At 31.5% G+C, this 14,776-nt stretch overlaps 1 protein-coding gene across 1 annotated transcript in view; it reads right to left on the reverse strand.

Annotated features, from left to right (window-relative positions):
* The window catches only part of LOC148110721 (low-density lipoprotein receptor-related protein 1B-like), an 851,096-nt gene that overhangs the window by 96,617 nt on the left and 739,703 nt on the right, over positions 1-14,776 (reverse strand). Inside the window, exons 15-16 of the mRNA XM_087861868.1 lie at positions 12,854-13,043; positions 4,495-4,617 (exon numbers count right to left, since the gene is read on the reverse strand). Coding sequence (XP_087717994.1) covers positions 4,495-4,617; positions 12,854-13,043 — 313 coding nt within the window. The remainder of the gene's footprint in view (positions 1-4,494; positions 4,618-12,853; positions 13,044-14,776) is intronic.

The raw sequence follows: 14,776 nt of genomic DNA on the forward strand, positions 1-14,776 counted from the left end.
GCATTGGAGTTACATAATCAATGAATTGCAGATATTAGAAAGACACCAATAGTCACAGAAAAATTTCTTTCACTAGATGTATACTCACACGTGCCCAGTCATGATAACAAATTTCCTATCATAACTGTATGACCAACATTGTGTATAGTATTTCCTTAAAAGCCAAAAGTCACCTAATTTTTATTTACACAGAGATATCCAATGGTCAGTATCTTTTCTATATCAATATCGACATAGATATAGATTTGCCAACTCATAAGAAATCCATAAATTTTTAATGGGGCATAGAATGAAGGAAATAGAAAAGATAATTTGGATGTCAATGATCCAGATAATTATGATTCACACAATTAAAATTAAAGAACTAATTAGAACATCTCAAGCTTAAAAAACCATCTAGATATATCTATCTGATGTATACACTCTCCCTCCAACTTCCCGCTATGAAAACTAAGATGAAGGATAAAAACTCACAAGATCCTTAAAAACTCAGCCTCTTGATCATTCAACTGACACTATCTTAAGGGAATTTTGACTTTTTTGCAAGACCTATAGGACAAGATTTAAATATTCATCCAGAAGCTTCCCTAACTTATACCATAAAAATTGAATAAGTCTATCTATCTTTAGGTAAAAAGAGAGACCCTTTGCTCCTGCAGCACTGACTAAGGTTTGTGCCTATCAAAAAAGGAGATACTTGCACTGTTACCTTCCATGCTTGAGAGGAAATCTGGGGGTAGAGCAAAGGCAGGATGACACTTGGTGGGGGTCCATAAAAGTTACCATGTATGTGTCTGTCTGTGTGGATGTGTGCATGTGTGTACACGCACACATTTCTTCTATTCAAAATGTCTGTCTGGAAGAGCAAAAAATCTCATTTTATACCAGAAAAATAACTTCAGATGAATCTGTGGTAGATACTGAAAATTGAACTAGGAAATGTACATATAAACTATACCTTTTTTCCCTCTCAATACCCAAGATAACATTGGTCTTGACAGATCTCTTCTCTTCTGATGATAGATAAATAACAAAATAGAAATTAAAAAATAATACTACAGAACAAAGGAAGGAAACCACCCGATGACTCAAAGAATGTATACTTCAGTTAATTACGTTCTATTGGAATTGTCTTAATAGACAATTTAAAAACCCTGCTAACAATGAAAAAAAGTTTGCCCAGAGAAGTAAAATTCATATTTCTACTCTCGAGTATATTATCCCAGAATAAATTAAATAGTATTTCCAGAATTTTGAAGAAATTTTTTGTTTAGCCAAGAATTAATATCCAGAATCGTCAATCACATATAAATGCAAAGGAAATCTATTTAGAAAACACAGGAACTCCACACTATGCAGTCTTTGTGCTCTTCTTGGAGAAGCAGCTTCAAGAAATACTTTATCTATCCTAAACATCAGTGAAAATTAATAATTAAACAACGAGGAACCAAAGTTTGAATACTAAGCAATATAACCAATGAAGCGCGGAGTCAGGTCTAAAAGAAAATATTGTAAAATTGATTAAAAAAAAACCTAGCTATACATTGTCAAAACATTTTATAAAAAGACTTACTGATTGATGATTCAAAATAAAACTCCTTTTCAGAAATCCTAAATTATCATAAGGAATGAAGTTGAGGAAGATAAAGAGAATAGTATAAAGAAAGCCAAAGTCCTCGTCTCAAATAGTTAAAATTCAAAATAATAATAAGAGAATTTAAAACTGGTGGTATTATTCCAAATGCTTAAAAAAGAAAATGTAACAAATTGACCGTGGACTATATGGTAAACTACAGAAGGGATCATAAACAATAAAGAAATACACAAATAGCCTATAACAATACATCAGAAATAACAAAAAACATCAAGTCGAAAAATGAAGATAAATGGTTTAAAAATTGTGTTTACAAAGAATGTTTAGTAACATGATAAGACGCTTATGCTCCTATTAAGTAAAAATAAAGCACAAAGTAAATGATACTGTGGTATGATCCAAACTGTGTAAAATTGCAACATAACTAAGAATTCTATCTCCAAAACAAAATAATTTGGGGTCTAAATTCCAAACAAACTGAGGGCCTCAGAGGGGAGGGGAGTGGGGGAATGGGATAGACCGGTGATGGGTAGTAGGGAGGGCACGTATTGCATGGTGCACTGGGTGTTATATGCAACTAATGAATCATCGAACTTTTACATCGGAAACCGGGGATGTACTGTATGGTGACTAACATAATATAATAAAAAATCATTAAAAAAAAAAGAAGTTGTGGTCCATATATACAATGGAATATTACTCAGCTATCAGAAAGAACGAATTCTCAACATTTGCTGCAACATGGATGGCACTGGAGGAGATAATGCTAAGTGAAATAAGTCAAGCAGAGAAAGACAATTATCATATGATTTCTCTCATCTATGGAACATAAGAACTAGGAAGATCGGTAGGGGAAGAAAGGGATAAAGAAAGGGGGGTAATCAGAAGGGGGAATGAAGCATGAGAGACTATGGACTATGAGAAACAAACTGAGGGCTTCAGAGGGGAGGGGGGGTGGGGGAATGGGATAGACCGGTGATGGGTAGTAAGGAGGGCACGTATTGCGTGGTGCACTGGGTGTTACATGCAACTAATGTATCATCGAACTTTACAACGGAAACCGGGGATGTACTGTATGGTGACTAACATAATATAATAGAAAAACATTAAAATAAAAAAAATAAAAATAAAAATAATAAATAAATAAATAAATAAATTCCAAATGTCCTATATACTAATTATGTGAATTATGAAAAGTTATTAACCCTCAAGTCTACATTCTGAATATTAAAATGAGGTAATAATAGTATCTTCCTTATATGATTATTGTAAGGGCTAATGAGAATCATGAAAATTTCTCATAAAGTCCCACATCTTATGTAAGAATTCAATAAATTTTACCTATGATTAATATTAGTAGTAAAAAATAATAACCTCCAGGGTTATATAATTATAAGGAACAACATGAAAATGTCTTAGTAGTTTATTGCTGAATAGTGGCAAAATGGGTGGATTTTCCACTTAAATTTTTTCTGTATATTTCTCAAATCTTACTGTGTGCTAAATCATTTGTAAAAATGCCATATTCACATTGTTTCTTCAGAAGAAATAAAACATTTCAGATAAGTTGAAATCTTCTTTATTATACTTATTTCTCCTTCTGCTCCCCCGAGACAAGCATTATAACTGATGAAAAAATACATTTATTTATGTATTATTTAATAATTTGTGATGGTTAATTTTATGTGTCAACTTGAGTAGGCCTTAGAGTGCTCAGACGTTTGGTCAAATATCATTCTGGGTGTGTCTTTGAGAGTGTTAACATTGGAATCTGTAGACTAAATTAAGCAAGTGAGTGGCCCTCAATCAGTTGAAGGCCTGAATCAAACGTAAAGGCCCACCTTCCTGCACGTAAGAGGAATTCTTTCTGCCTGACTGCCTTGAACTGGGACACTGCTTTTTTCCTGCCTTCAGACTCCAGTTGAAACACTGGCTCTTCTTGGGTCTTCAACCTACAGCATTCAGACTGGAACTACACCATTGGTACTTCTCAGTTTCCAACTTGCTGACTGCAGATATTGAGAGTTGTCAGCCTCCGTAAGTGCATGAGCCTATTCCTCATAATAAATCTCTTTCTATTTATTTACATCTTCTAAATTCTGTTTCTCTGAAGAATCATGAATAGCATGCAATTCAAGATCAAACATTTCAGATACACTTCTATAGCATTCAATACATACATAGCATTGTTCCTATTGCTATGGTGAAGGGACTTGATATGTATAAAGAGAACCAATTTCAAAAGGGTCACATTGGAACAACAAGATGCAGTAGATTGAGGAAGGTCAGTAAATGTTAATAAAGTGCCTTTAATCCAGGTCAATCAATCCAATTACTGCAGTATTTTGATAAAGTCTAGGATTTCCCTAGGTCTCTTTTTTGCCTCTTCCTTTTCTCTTCTACAAAGATAAATAACTGAGCTTGTCCTAATGGTGAAGGTCCTTAACAATTTTATGAAACATTTTCTTCTGTGGTGTATATATATATATATATATATATATATATATATATATATATATATAACTAAACTATTATATATTTTATATACAGCATATACATAAACTATATATATAAACTATATATATAATATACATAAACTTATATAACATATATAAATAAATATAAAATATTTTATATATGTATATCTTATTACTAAACTGTATTTATTTATCTATAAACTATTAAGCAGTAATTGCAAATGCTCTGGAAAACTTCAGCATTATTAAACCATTTTTAATATAAATTAATTCAGTAATTATTTGTAATCTAACGAGAATTATACCTAAGTGATTATCTGAATTTCTCTTTCCAAGTTGATTTTAATTCCTTTGGTTTCACCTGCTTTTATTCTTCAAAATGACATGTGTAATCAATGAGTGTAACTAACAAACAAAACTTACATGTGCAAGTTGTCCCATTTTCATCTAAAAGTTGATTATCAGCACAAGCACATACTCGGCCTCCTGGAATAGCCAAGCACAGTGTACTACAGCCCCCGTTATTTACTCGGCACATATTGTCACCTGCAAAAGGAGGAAAGTGAATATGTCAGAGAACTCTGATTCTATCCAAAGTTAGCCAGTTCAAGTTCACATTTTTTCTAGGAGACATATGTAGGCATAAAAATGTCTGCATATATATATATATGCATATGTATATTACATATTCATAGTAGTCAGGATACCTACTGAACCCTAAATAAAATTCAGAAACATTTAAAAATATATGATGCTCTGGGAAGTAAAAGGACTTTCACGTTGGTTAAAAGAGATAGAGGTATGTGTGCAGATAAGTACCAGGACAGAGGAAGGTTACATGACATGATGATGTCTGTCCAGGAGAGCAGATTAGACCTAGTGTATTCAAATCTGATTTCTTTCTAAAGTGGATCACTAACACTTAGATTTTGGATACCGAGTAAACAGAAAACAAATGAGCACAGGGGAAAGGGGTGGAATATTCTTCCTTCTTGTTAAGGAACACAGGTTATCTGTGAAACCTTCAAAATGAACAGCCTTGTTAGTACCAGCAGAATGTACACGCACAAGAGTAGAAGTGTTGTCCCAGTGGACCATCCCAGTAGACCTAACCAGCAGAGGCACTGATGAGGTATGCAACAGACATCAATAAAGCCTGGTAGATTCACAAAGATATTATCCATGAACATTTGTGAGACAACCTTGGAAACTAAAATAAAACTGACAAAAAATTTTGAAAAGGTTGGAGATTCTATACAATATAGGTAATCACCATTTTGATGACAAGACGGAAAGGCAAGGAAGAAAGTATATTTACTTAGATGTATACCTGCAGAATGTTACAAAGAACTCTATAACACTAGCAATTCAACTAGCAGAGTAAATGTCAGGCCATTTTACACTGTTGCATTTTCAAGGTATTAATAAATAACATTTTGATTATATCAGAAAAAATCTGACTTAAACATTAAAAATAGTTTTTAATTACTCAGAGGCATACAACAAAATAATATGACAATACAAGGTGCATTTGCAGTCAAAGCACAAGTGCCAAAAATGTGACTAAAGGGACAGATGAGATTATTGTACTGTGGGCCTCAGGGTTTGGGTGTGCTGGGTAGAGAATATTAAGGAATGAGTTAAAAAATGACACAAACGAACAAAAACTATCAAAATGTTGCTATATGCAATAAATATTTAACTCATTCCCATAGATTATCTTGTGTGTTCACAGATCAGAAGAAACAACCTGAGGTACATAATCATTTCCTTCCATTATTATGAGAAGTAAATTAAATTTGCTGTGTTTATGAAAAGTAAAAATATACTTGAAAGCTAAGGAAGTTAATAATTCAAGTTTTAGTATCAATTTTCAAACTCAGAGGATAATGAAGCTTAGTTCACGTTTTTTCCAGTAAGGAATGCAGAGGTTTTCCAAGTAGTTTCCAGATATAGCCATGTTTATTCCATAACTATAGGATAAAAATGTAATACTTCATTGGATACTTAGGTGTTCTGAATATGCTATGTATATTATGTACAGGGTTAAACTGTATATTCATTATTTTAGTAACGTTCAGATTCTTGAAAAGTTGATTTAATCAAAATATTTTGAGAAGTATATGAAGAATTTAAAACAGTAAAAAATAGGGAAGTACTGAAAGCAATATATCATGACACATTTTCATATTAAAAATATATGCTAAATATCATATTTTAATAGCATGACTCATGCTTACCATTCCCGTTGAATATGACATTTAAGTACTTAGAAATAAATTAACATTACTCAAAATTTTAAATATATTCCCTTCCTGTGAATACTATATATTAGTCATGATAGAAATCCAAAATCTAAATTAATTTGAATAATTCCATATCTCTCATGGGAATTGCCTCGATCTTTATTTTCTTAGCAGCGTCTGAAAATGTTTTTGAATTTATTACTTCAACATATTTTAGGTACAGCTCATGTGGCAGTCTTTGAGTTTCTAGTAGGTTGCAAAACTTTTCATGTAAAAATATTGTCTTGAAAATATGATTTAGTGACTATAAACAGCATTAAAAATTGTATACATAAATATCAGTGAAAGAGTGTTCATTAACACATTGATAGTTATCATTATTGGAAATCCATAATCATCAATGCCAGGGATAGCTTCTTTCTTTCTTTCCTTTTTTTTTTCTTTCTTTCTTTTTCTTTATACATATATATTTAATTTAATTCAATTTTTATAATAAACTTCTAAGGTAGGTTTATATCATTTACAGATGGGACTACTGGTGAGATATAGTTTAAATGCCTTTTCTAATGCCTAGAAATTAATAATCCTTATTAAAAATAAAGATTTAGAATAAGGATTATTATTTATTAACCTCATTATTTTTAAATAATTAGAAACATGGATTTTTCTCAATCTAAAATTCATGCTCTTACTCTTAACTTCTTTATATGTGACAAAATAAAATTAAATCAATAAAGGACAGAAAAAACAAGAGGGAAAACAACATAATGAAATCCTAGATTAAATTACTGTGGAAGCAAATAGTTTTAAAAGAATCAAATATTCAAGGAAAATAAATGAGAATTAACTTTTAAAATTAAGTTCAAGATAGTGGTCTGTTTGGGCCAAAATCTTTGTTCTTTTTTTCCCCCAACATGTTAGTTAAGAGAAGTGGAATTATTCTACCCTTTATAGAATCTGGCACTAGAAGAGTGTTTGATAAACACTAGTTGATGAATGAATGAAAGAATTTTAGTTAGCAATATGACAGAAACAATAATTTGGGTGTATAGATACAAGGTACAAGTATGTTGATATATATAAGTCTGTTTTAAGAAGATAAAGGGGCTTGTCTCATTGGCATGTAAGTATACATATACTCTGTCTACATAGTTTGCATTTCAAGGTAGATTATTTAAAATGTATCATAACTGTCAAAGAACAGTAATAAAGACACAAATGATATATGAAAACATTTTACAAGCCCATATTAAAATATCAGTGCTTACTAACTCAAAAAGATATATGCACCATATGTTTATTATAGCATTATTTACAATAGCCAAGACATGGAAGCAATCAAAGTGTACATCAACAGACAAATGGATAAGGAAAATGTGGTGTGTGCACACAGACACACACAGACACACACACACAGAGACACACACACACACACACACACACAGAGGAATATGATACAACCATAAAAGGGTGAGATCTGGCCATTGGAGACAACATGGATGGACTTAGAATGTATTGTGCTAAGTAAAATAAGTCAGAGTGAGAAAGACAAATACTATATGATTCCACTCATAAATGAAATCTTTAAAAAATGAATAAACAAAAAGCAGAATTAGAACTATAGAGAGAACTGATGGTTTCCAGAGGGAACGGGGTGGGTGAATGGGCAAAATGGGTGAAGGGGAGAAGGAAATATGAGCCTCCAGTTATGGAATGACTAAGTCATAGGAATAAGAAGCAGGGCATAAGAAATACAGTGAATTATATTTTAATAGCAATGTAATGGGACAGATGGCAGCTATCCTTGTGGTAAACATTAGTATAATGTATACACTTATCAAGTCACTAAATTGTACACCTGAAATGAATGTAACATTATGTGTCAACTATACTCAAATAAAATAATAAAATAAAGTAAAATATGGCTGTTTATAGACCTTAGTAATTTAACTTTTGTTAATAAAGTATCTTTTATTTCTAGCAAATGCCAGAATATGTAAATCATCACCACAAAGGAATCCCACTGTTTCATTTTATCTAGATCGTCATCAGAATGGTGAGGAGAAGAATCCCCCTTTCTATATGCTTCCTGGGACTCTTCACTTCTCAGAGTTCTATCACATGTGAAGCTAGAAGTCTCTGCACCTAATAGGAAACAAATAAACTGATGGAGATTTTCTTTATCCTACTTGATGGAGAGACAGCTTGACTTGTAGTCTGGAAGAGAAATTAGACTTTACACTCATTCTAAAAGTTGGATAAAACCAGTAGAATGGGATTCTCAGTCCAGATCCTGATTTCATCTAGGATAATTTCAGAAGAATAAACTTTGAATGATGTCAGTCAATCCCAGAAAAGGATAAAATGTGTCTTTTCTCTCTTGTAAGATTATATACTCATTGAAAATTTTGTTTACATTCGCCTTGCTTTGAAGCTACTTTGTGTGGGGTGTGTGTGCCTCTGTGTGTAGGGGGGTCTGTGGGCACACATGCATGCAAATGCATTAATTCTATCAAGAGCCTAATTACTCTTTTGGGTTATTTTTTTATGGTGATTATTTCCAAAATGGAAAATTTGGAAAGAAACACAAATTTTGTGATGATATCCCTATCACTAAATGTAAATCTTAGTAGACCTTCACAATAACGTGGTTAATAAACAAGTCATATATTAAATAAAAATCACTGTGTCTGTTATACTAGTGCTTTGTAATATAAGATCTCTGAATCCTGGGTTCTATAAGGTAATCAAGAACTTTATATTTTTTTAAAAAAGTTTTGAATAAAAATTTATCAATGACAAAACTGCAATGACTAGAGAAAAGACATACTCTTTTCCTTCTATTTAAAAGTATAGTAGTTTTATATAATTTTCATAAATTTGGCCACATAAATTAGACACGTAAAAACACTTTTTGGTCAGACAAACCTGAACCTGAATCTCAGTTTATTCCTGTCTCATTGTTTCCTGGGGTTAAATGGTTACATCTACCTGATCCTTGGGTTTTTCATATGCACAACAGAAATCATAATATCTACCTTAAACATCTTCAGTGAGATTCAAATAAGAATAGTTAGCCCATTTTCTGGTAGTTAGAATTACAGTTAATTATTAGCTAATAAATTGAATATATTTGGCATAGAAGCTAATCTATTATTTTTAATTCTATATAAGAAACTATTCATTAACCCTTTTTAGATATTGCACTTAGTTTTGATGATCTCATTCTCTAAAACATGTGGGAAAAATAAAAGTGTGCTTTTGAACCTAGAGAATAAACAGGTAAAAGTGTGTTAGTTTTATACAATTGCTATAATTTATCCGAGAAATTTCAGGAGAAGATTTTAACAATTCTTCTAGATACCTAATGTAAATGAAAAAGAAGGAAAGTTTATCAATTAAAATCAGAAGAAGCAACAGTAGCATATGAGAAAAAAAAGTGTTTTGGCATTACTTAGGAATTCATTCCTAAGGGTAGCGTTCTGTTCAGTATGGTTATATATCTACCTTCCTGAAGTTAGCTGCTATATTAACAAATAATTTGATAAGAGTCTCTTCTGACCGGGAGAGGTCAAATTAGCTGACTAATTTTCTGACACCAAGTCTAAAAGAGTTTAGGTGTTACATTAATATGAATATGAATGTTACATTAATACCATTCCTGGATATTTTTCATGGTATTCCTATGGGGTAGAGCATGTGTGTGTGTGTGTGTATGTGTGTATGTGTGTGTGTGTGTGAGAGATTATCTAGCATCTAGGTATATATATGTGTGTGTGTGTATACATTATATATATATATATATATATATATATATATATATATATATATATGTGTGTGTGTGTGTGTGTGTGTGTGTATATTCACAGATACATGTATAAATACTACATATAAGTTTATATAAGTTATATAGTCATATACCATAGTCTCTCAGACAGAGAAAATATCAGGCTATATAAGACTAGTTTATCACATTCCATGAAGAAATAGTGATCTGTACTTATCTAGAAAGCTGGTTTTCTGTTCAATTACAGCTATTTTATTCTTAGAAAAACAGTCTAACAAGATAGCATGTAACCAAAGTTTGAGTGCCACTGATTATGTGTTTCTAAATATTTATTAATATCTGATGTTCACAAGATGCAAAGAGAAATACCATTTTCTTTCTCATGAGAGAAAATTATAATATAGTTAGATAACATGTCTGCATTTGAACACCTGAGTGCATTTTGCTTTGTAATCTACCTATTCTGATTGATTTCGTAAAAAAGGTATTAAAAATTTAGATCCTAAGTAGATTATCCAATTTCAATGTCTATTGACTAAATTAAAAATATGTTGGCCAGACATCCTCTCCATACTCTATTACCTATTCAAAAGACCCACTAAGTACTACTCATTCCTTAGCTACAAGAAGACTGGGTAGAAAACTCAAACTAATTGATTATTTCACCTAAGTTTATGAAAAATAATCAATCAATTTGTGCAAACATATTCTTTCAGTAAGACAGAACAAAATGGTTTCTACAATAAAGGCTGTATAAAGAGTTTAGTAATTAGGGCTAAGCTTTCATTTTAATGTGCCTTTAATAGAAAATTTTTAAAAAGCACTTTAAAAAAACACTGCCCATCCAAGAGATAGCATTGAACAATTATACATCAATGGAATCGTCTAGAACACCAGGCATATTTCCTCATGAAATACAAGAGTACATTCCACATAGTCCTATCAGAGGCATGTGTTTCATTGTATATGATTGTGATACATTGTTCCTTTGAATAGTTATTTAACATTTTTATATGAAAGGGGATTTTAACAAAATGCCTCATTATAGAGAAATGATAAAGGAAAATTAATATAAAATGTGTGGGAGGTACACATGTGCCTCCTACATATTTTCCAAGGAATCACAATTAAATAGTTATTTAATCCTTATAGGAATTTCATGAAGAAAGCATTTATCTTTATTATATCTTTTATGATATGTCTAAAGTTTCAGAAGAAAAAGTGTTGGAAGCTTGATTTGAGACCAAGACCATTTTACAGTAAGTCATGTATTTCTTATCTCACATGTTGCATTTAGTTCATCAACTTTCTAAAGCAACTAGAAGTTTGAAGAAAATGAAGATTCTGAAAACATCATGGAACTTGGCTAGAAGGAGTTCAGCAATGACATTCCAGATTAACAATTTCTAAAGAGAATGGAAATGGGAAATGGGATTTTATACTGGTTACTGTAATAAAATCCAGGAAACCAATGATTGTGAAATTAGAGGGAACAACAATCAGGAAAGGAAGTCCCTCAGGAGATGAGAAGAGTTGTCCCTTTTCAGGGTCTTGCCTCCAGTTCTGGGTAGACACTCAATAATGGTTGAGGAAGGGAGGGGTAAGGAGCAGGATAGACATGAATATAATAGAAAATATTACCATTTTATCTATCTTGATGGTTGTCACTATTCTTCATTACTTGTCCAAAAATAGTTTATACCACCTCAAATAATTTCACTTTTATTCTTTTTAAAGATATTTATCTTTCATTACTATTGAAATTTCTCACTCTATATACCTCCATTATTTTATAAAATTGCATTTGTATCCCAATGAGGCAATTTTAATACAGCAGGAAAAAAAAAAAACTTCAATGAGATAATTTGCTTTTAAAATCTCTGAGTTAGCTGAAATATCTTTAAAAAATCTCTTACTACTAGATAACTTTCTATTGACAATATATGCATTGAAAAACTCAGGATATTATTTTTTCATCCTAAATTTATTGAAATGCATGCTCATTAAATTTTCACAAGAATATTTCCAAAAATAAAAGGAACGGTAACTATTTAGATTCATAACAAAAGTCTACCACATAATTTACTAAGTTGCTTTCTTTGTTTAATACCTAAATTCTGAGTCATGCAATTTGTAGATGGCCTAATAAATATTAATAACTCATGTAGGTAAAACATAAAATAATATTACCTGATTTTAATAAGACATGGATATCATGGTAGATTATTTCCCTTTTGTAACATCTAAAATAATTAAACATTCCTTCCTTAAAAGGACATGAAACTAATCAGATACATGTACTAATATAATTTTTACAACACTCTCTTCATAGTATGACTTATTTTAAAATATTTTCACATAATAATCCTTTCCCATGGAAAGTTTTTCCCACTGCTCACAACCTTAATCTTTAAAACATTAGTGGATTTTTTTCTTTTTTACTTTAAATAACAGTCTTCTTCAGTCTTCTTTACTCTAAATAACATGAAGATGACATGAAAATAAGAAGCATTTGGAGAAATCCTTGAACTTCACTCAAATAGAATTCCCAGTTACTTGCTTAGGCTATTTTGAACAATAAATAAGGAATGTTTATGGTAACAAAATCTAAGATTTGATTGACTTTGGAGTGACTAGATACCTTTCATCATAAAACTTCAGTGACACTGTCAAAATAAAACCTTTTGCAAATACTGTGAAGTATTACTGTAGGTAAAACTCAGAAGAAATTTTATATGGTTTTTAATACCTTGTTGCTTTCGTGGATCATAAATCTGAAGCCCAAACAGGGGTGGTCTTTCACGCCTCAGTAATGTCACCTCGTTCGTTATCAAATCTAGTTGAAAAATGGAACCGTTCATATAATCAGTCCAGAACACATAATTCCCATGATGTGACAGTCCAAAAGGATGGTTCAACTCTTTCCCACTGTAAACAATCTGTAAAATATAAACACACTGTGAAAAATCAGAACAGACCTTTACAAACATAACTAAATATTTAGAGAAAATGATATTCAAGTAAGTATATCAGATAATGATCTAACTAATATCTTAGCTCATTTTCTTTCAGTATATTTGAAAAATGGATTTCACAATGTGAGTGTATTTTTCTGTTTTTAGGACATGTTCTTTGAAGGAGATCATTTGTATTTCATCCATTTACATCCTCTCATATATGGCATTACTCATATGGTCAAGAAATACAAACATTAAAATGACTTTGCCTGACACTCTTTCCTTCTCTTTTCCTTATGATATTCCAGTATCATAACCTGGAATAGAAACTGGTTTGAGCAATTAGTGTCATTATGTGTATTGTGATATTGCTTATCCAACAGCCAAGAATAAACATGGCCTTACAACATTGGGAGTGAAAGGCATTCTCCTACTTAATTGGGCCAATGCAAATTGAAGAAATCTAGGAAATGACAGGGAGGGAGGTAAAGATTTTCATTTTGAACATAGAAACATTTATTAGTAGTAAGTAGATAAACAAGACTCATTGGCTAATTTCAGTTCTGGTTTCCTTAGTATATTCTTTACATTCTAGTTGTATTTTGTTTTTGTTTAACTGGAACAATCATGTGATATGTGCTGTTTCACATGGAGGCTTGTGGAAGAGGAATAAGGAATCACACCTCCAATAATAATAACCTTTCACCACTCATCAGTTATAAAATGTTATTGTATACAATATGAAAAAGCATTTTGTAGTCACTCCATTTAATATTAAAGAATTGAAGAAATTATCTAAACAATGTGGAGTTAGAAATTCAATATTTGCTCCTTTTATCTGAATTTTTCATATCACATATTCATATACTGATTAAGACAGTTTTTTACCTTTATGTTCTCACCTCAATGAAGGCTAAAATATGCTAGCCATTACAATGTTATCTATGTGGTGTACATATTAATATCTTTAAAGGAGTCATACATATTTATTTGACACCTGTTAAGTATTGACATTAGGTTAAAGGCCAATCAATTTTACTATTTGGGGAAAAATTTTAAAAGCACGGCTAGAGTCAACCAATGATTGAAGTAGTCTTAACTGATAATTGTACTGTTTATTTCTCAAACAGAATTCATAATGAGTAGGCTTGGCCAACTGTGCAGTCTTTCTTTCCATAAAGAAGGAGTATAGTATCAATGGAAGCATTTTGATAACTTCTAACATTCCATTTTCTATTGTTTCACTAAACAGTTGAAGTCAGTTTATAATGTTATATGCACTCAGGTTATTATAAAATGTAGAGGTGATGTTTTGTCAACATTGCCTCTGTTGGCACACAGTCAACTCCATCCTCCATTTAACCCAAGAATTTCAAAATCGTTTTACAACAATCCTACCAAAAGAGGCAGGGGGGAGTTGATATTTATTCATAGCAATAGGCTTGAAGTCCAGTTCATTTTTGTGTTTCGATTCCCACTGTCATGAAGTTCTTTGTTTAAATAAATGCACTATAATTACTTTTTCATAATATACAGGTTAAGTTTCACCTGCAAATATTAAAGATGCTTGAATAGAGTTGGGTTGCTTGGTCATAGCAGACTCATAAATAATGGAGAAAAACTGTATTTTAAAACAGCTCTGATATCCTGAGAGCTTCTTTTTAAAATCCCACAAATCCTGGCATACCACAGTGAGCTGGTCCTGGTCTCCCGGA

Source organism: Ursus americanus, chromosome 1 (assembly GCF_024610735.1).
Source record: "Ursus americanus isolate L20-20 chromosome 1, mUrsAme1.1.p, whole genome shotgun sequence".
In the NCBI taxonomy this organism is placed as follows: domain Eukaryota; kingdom Metazoa; phylum Chordata; class Mammalia; order Carnivora; family Ursidae; genus Ursus; species Ursus americanus.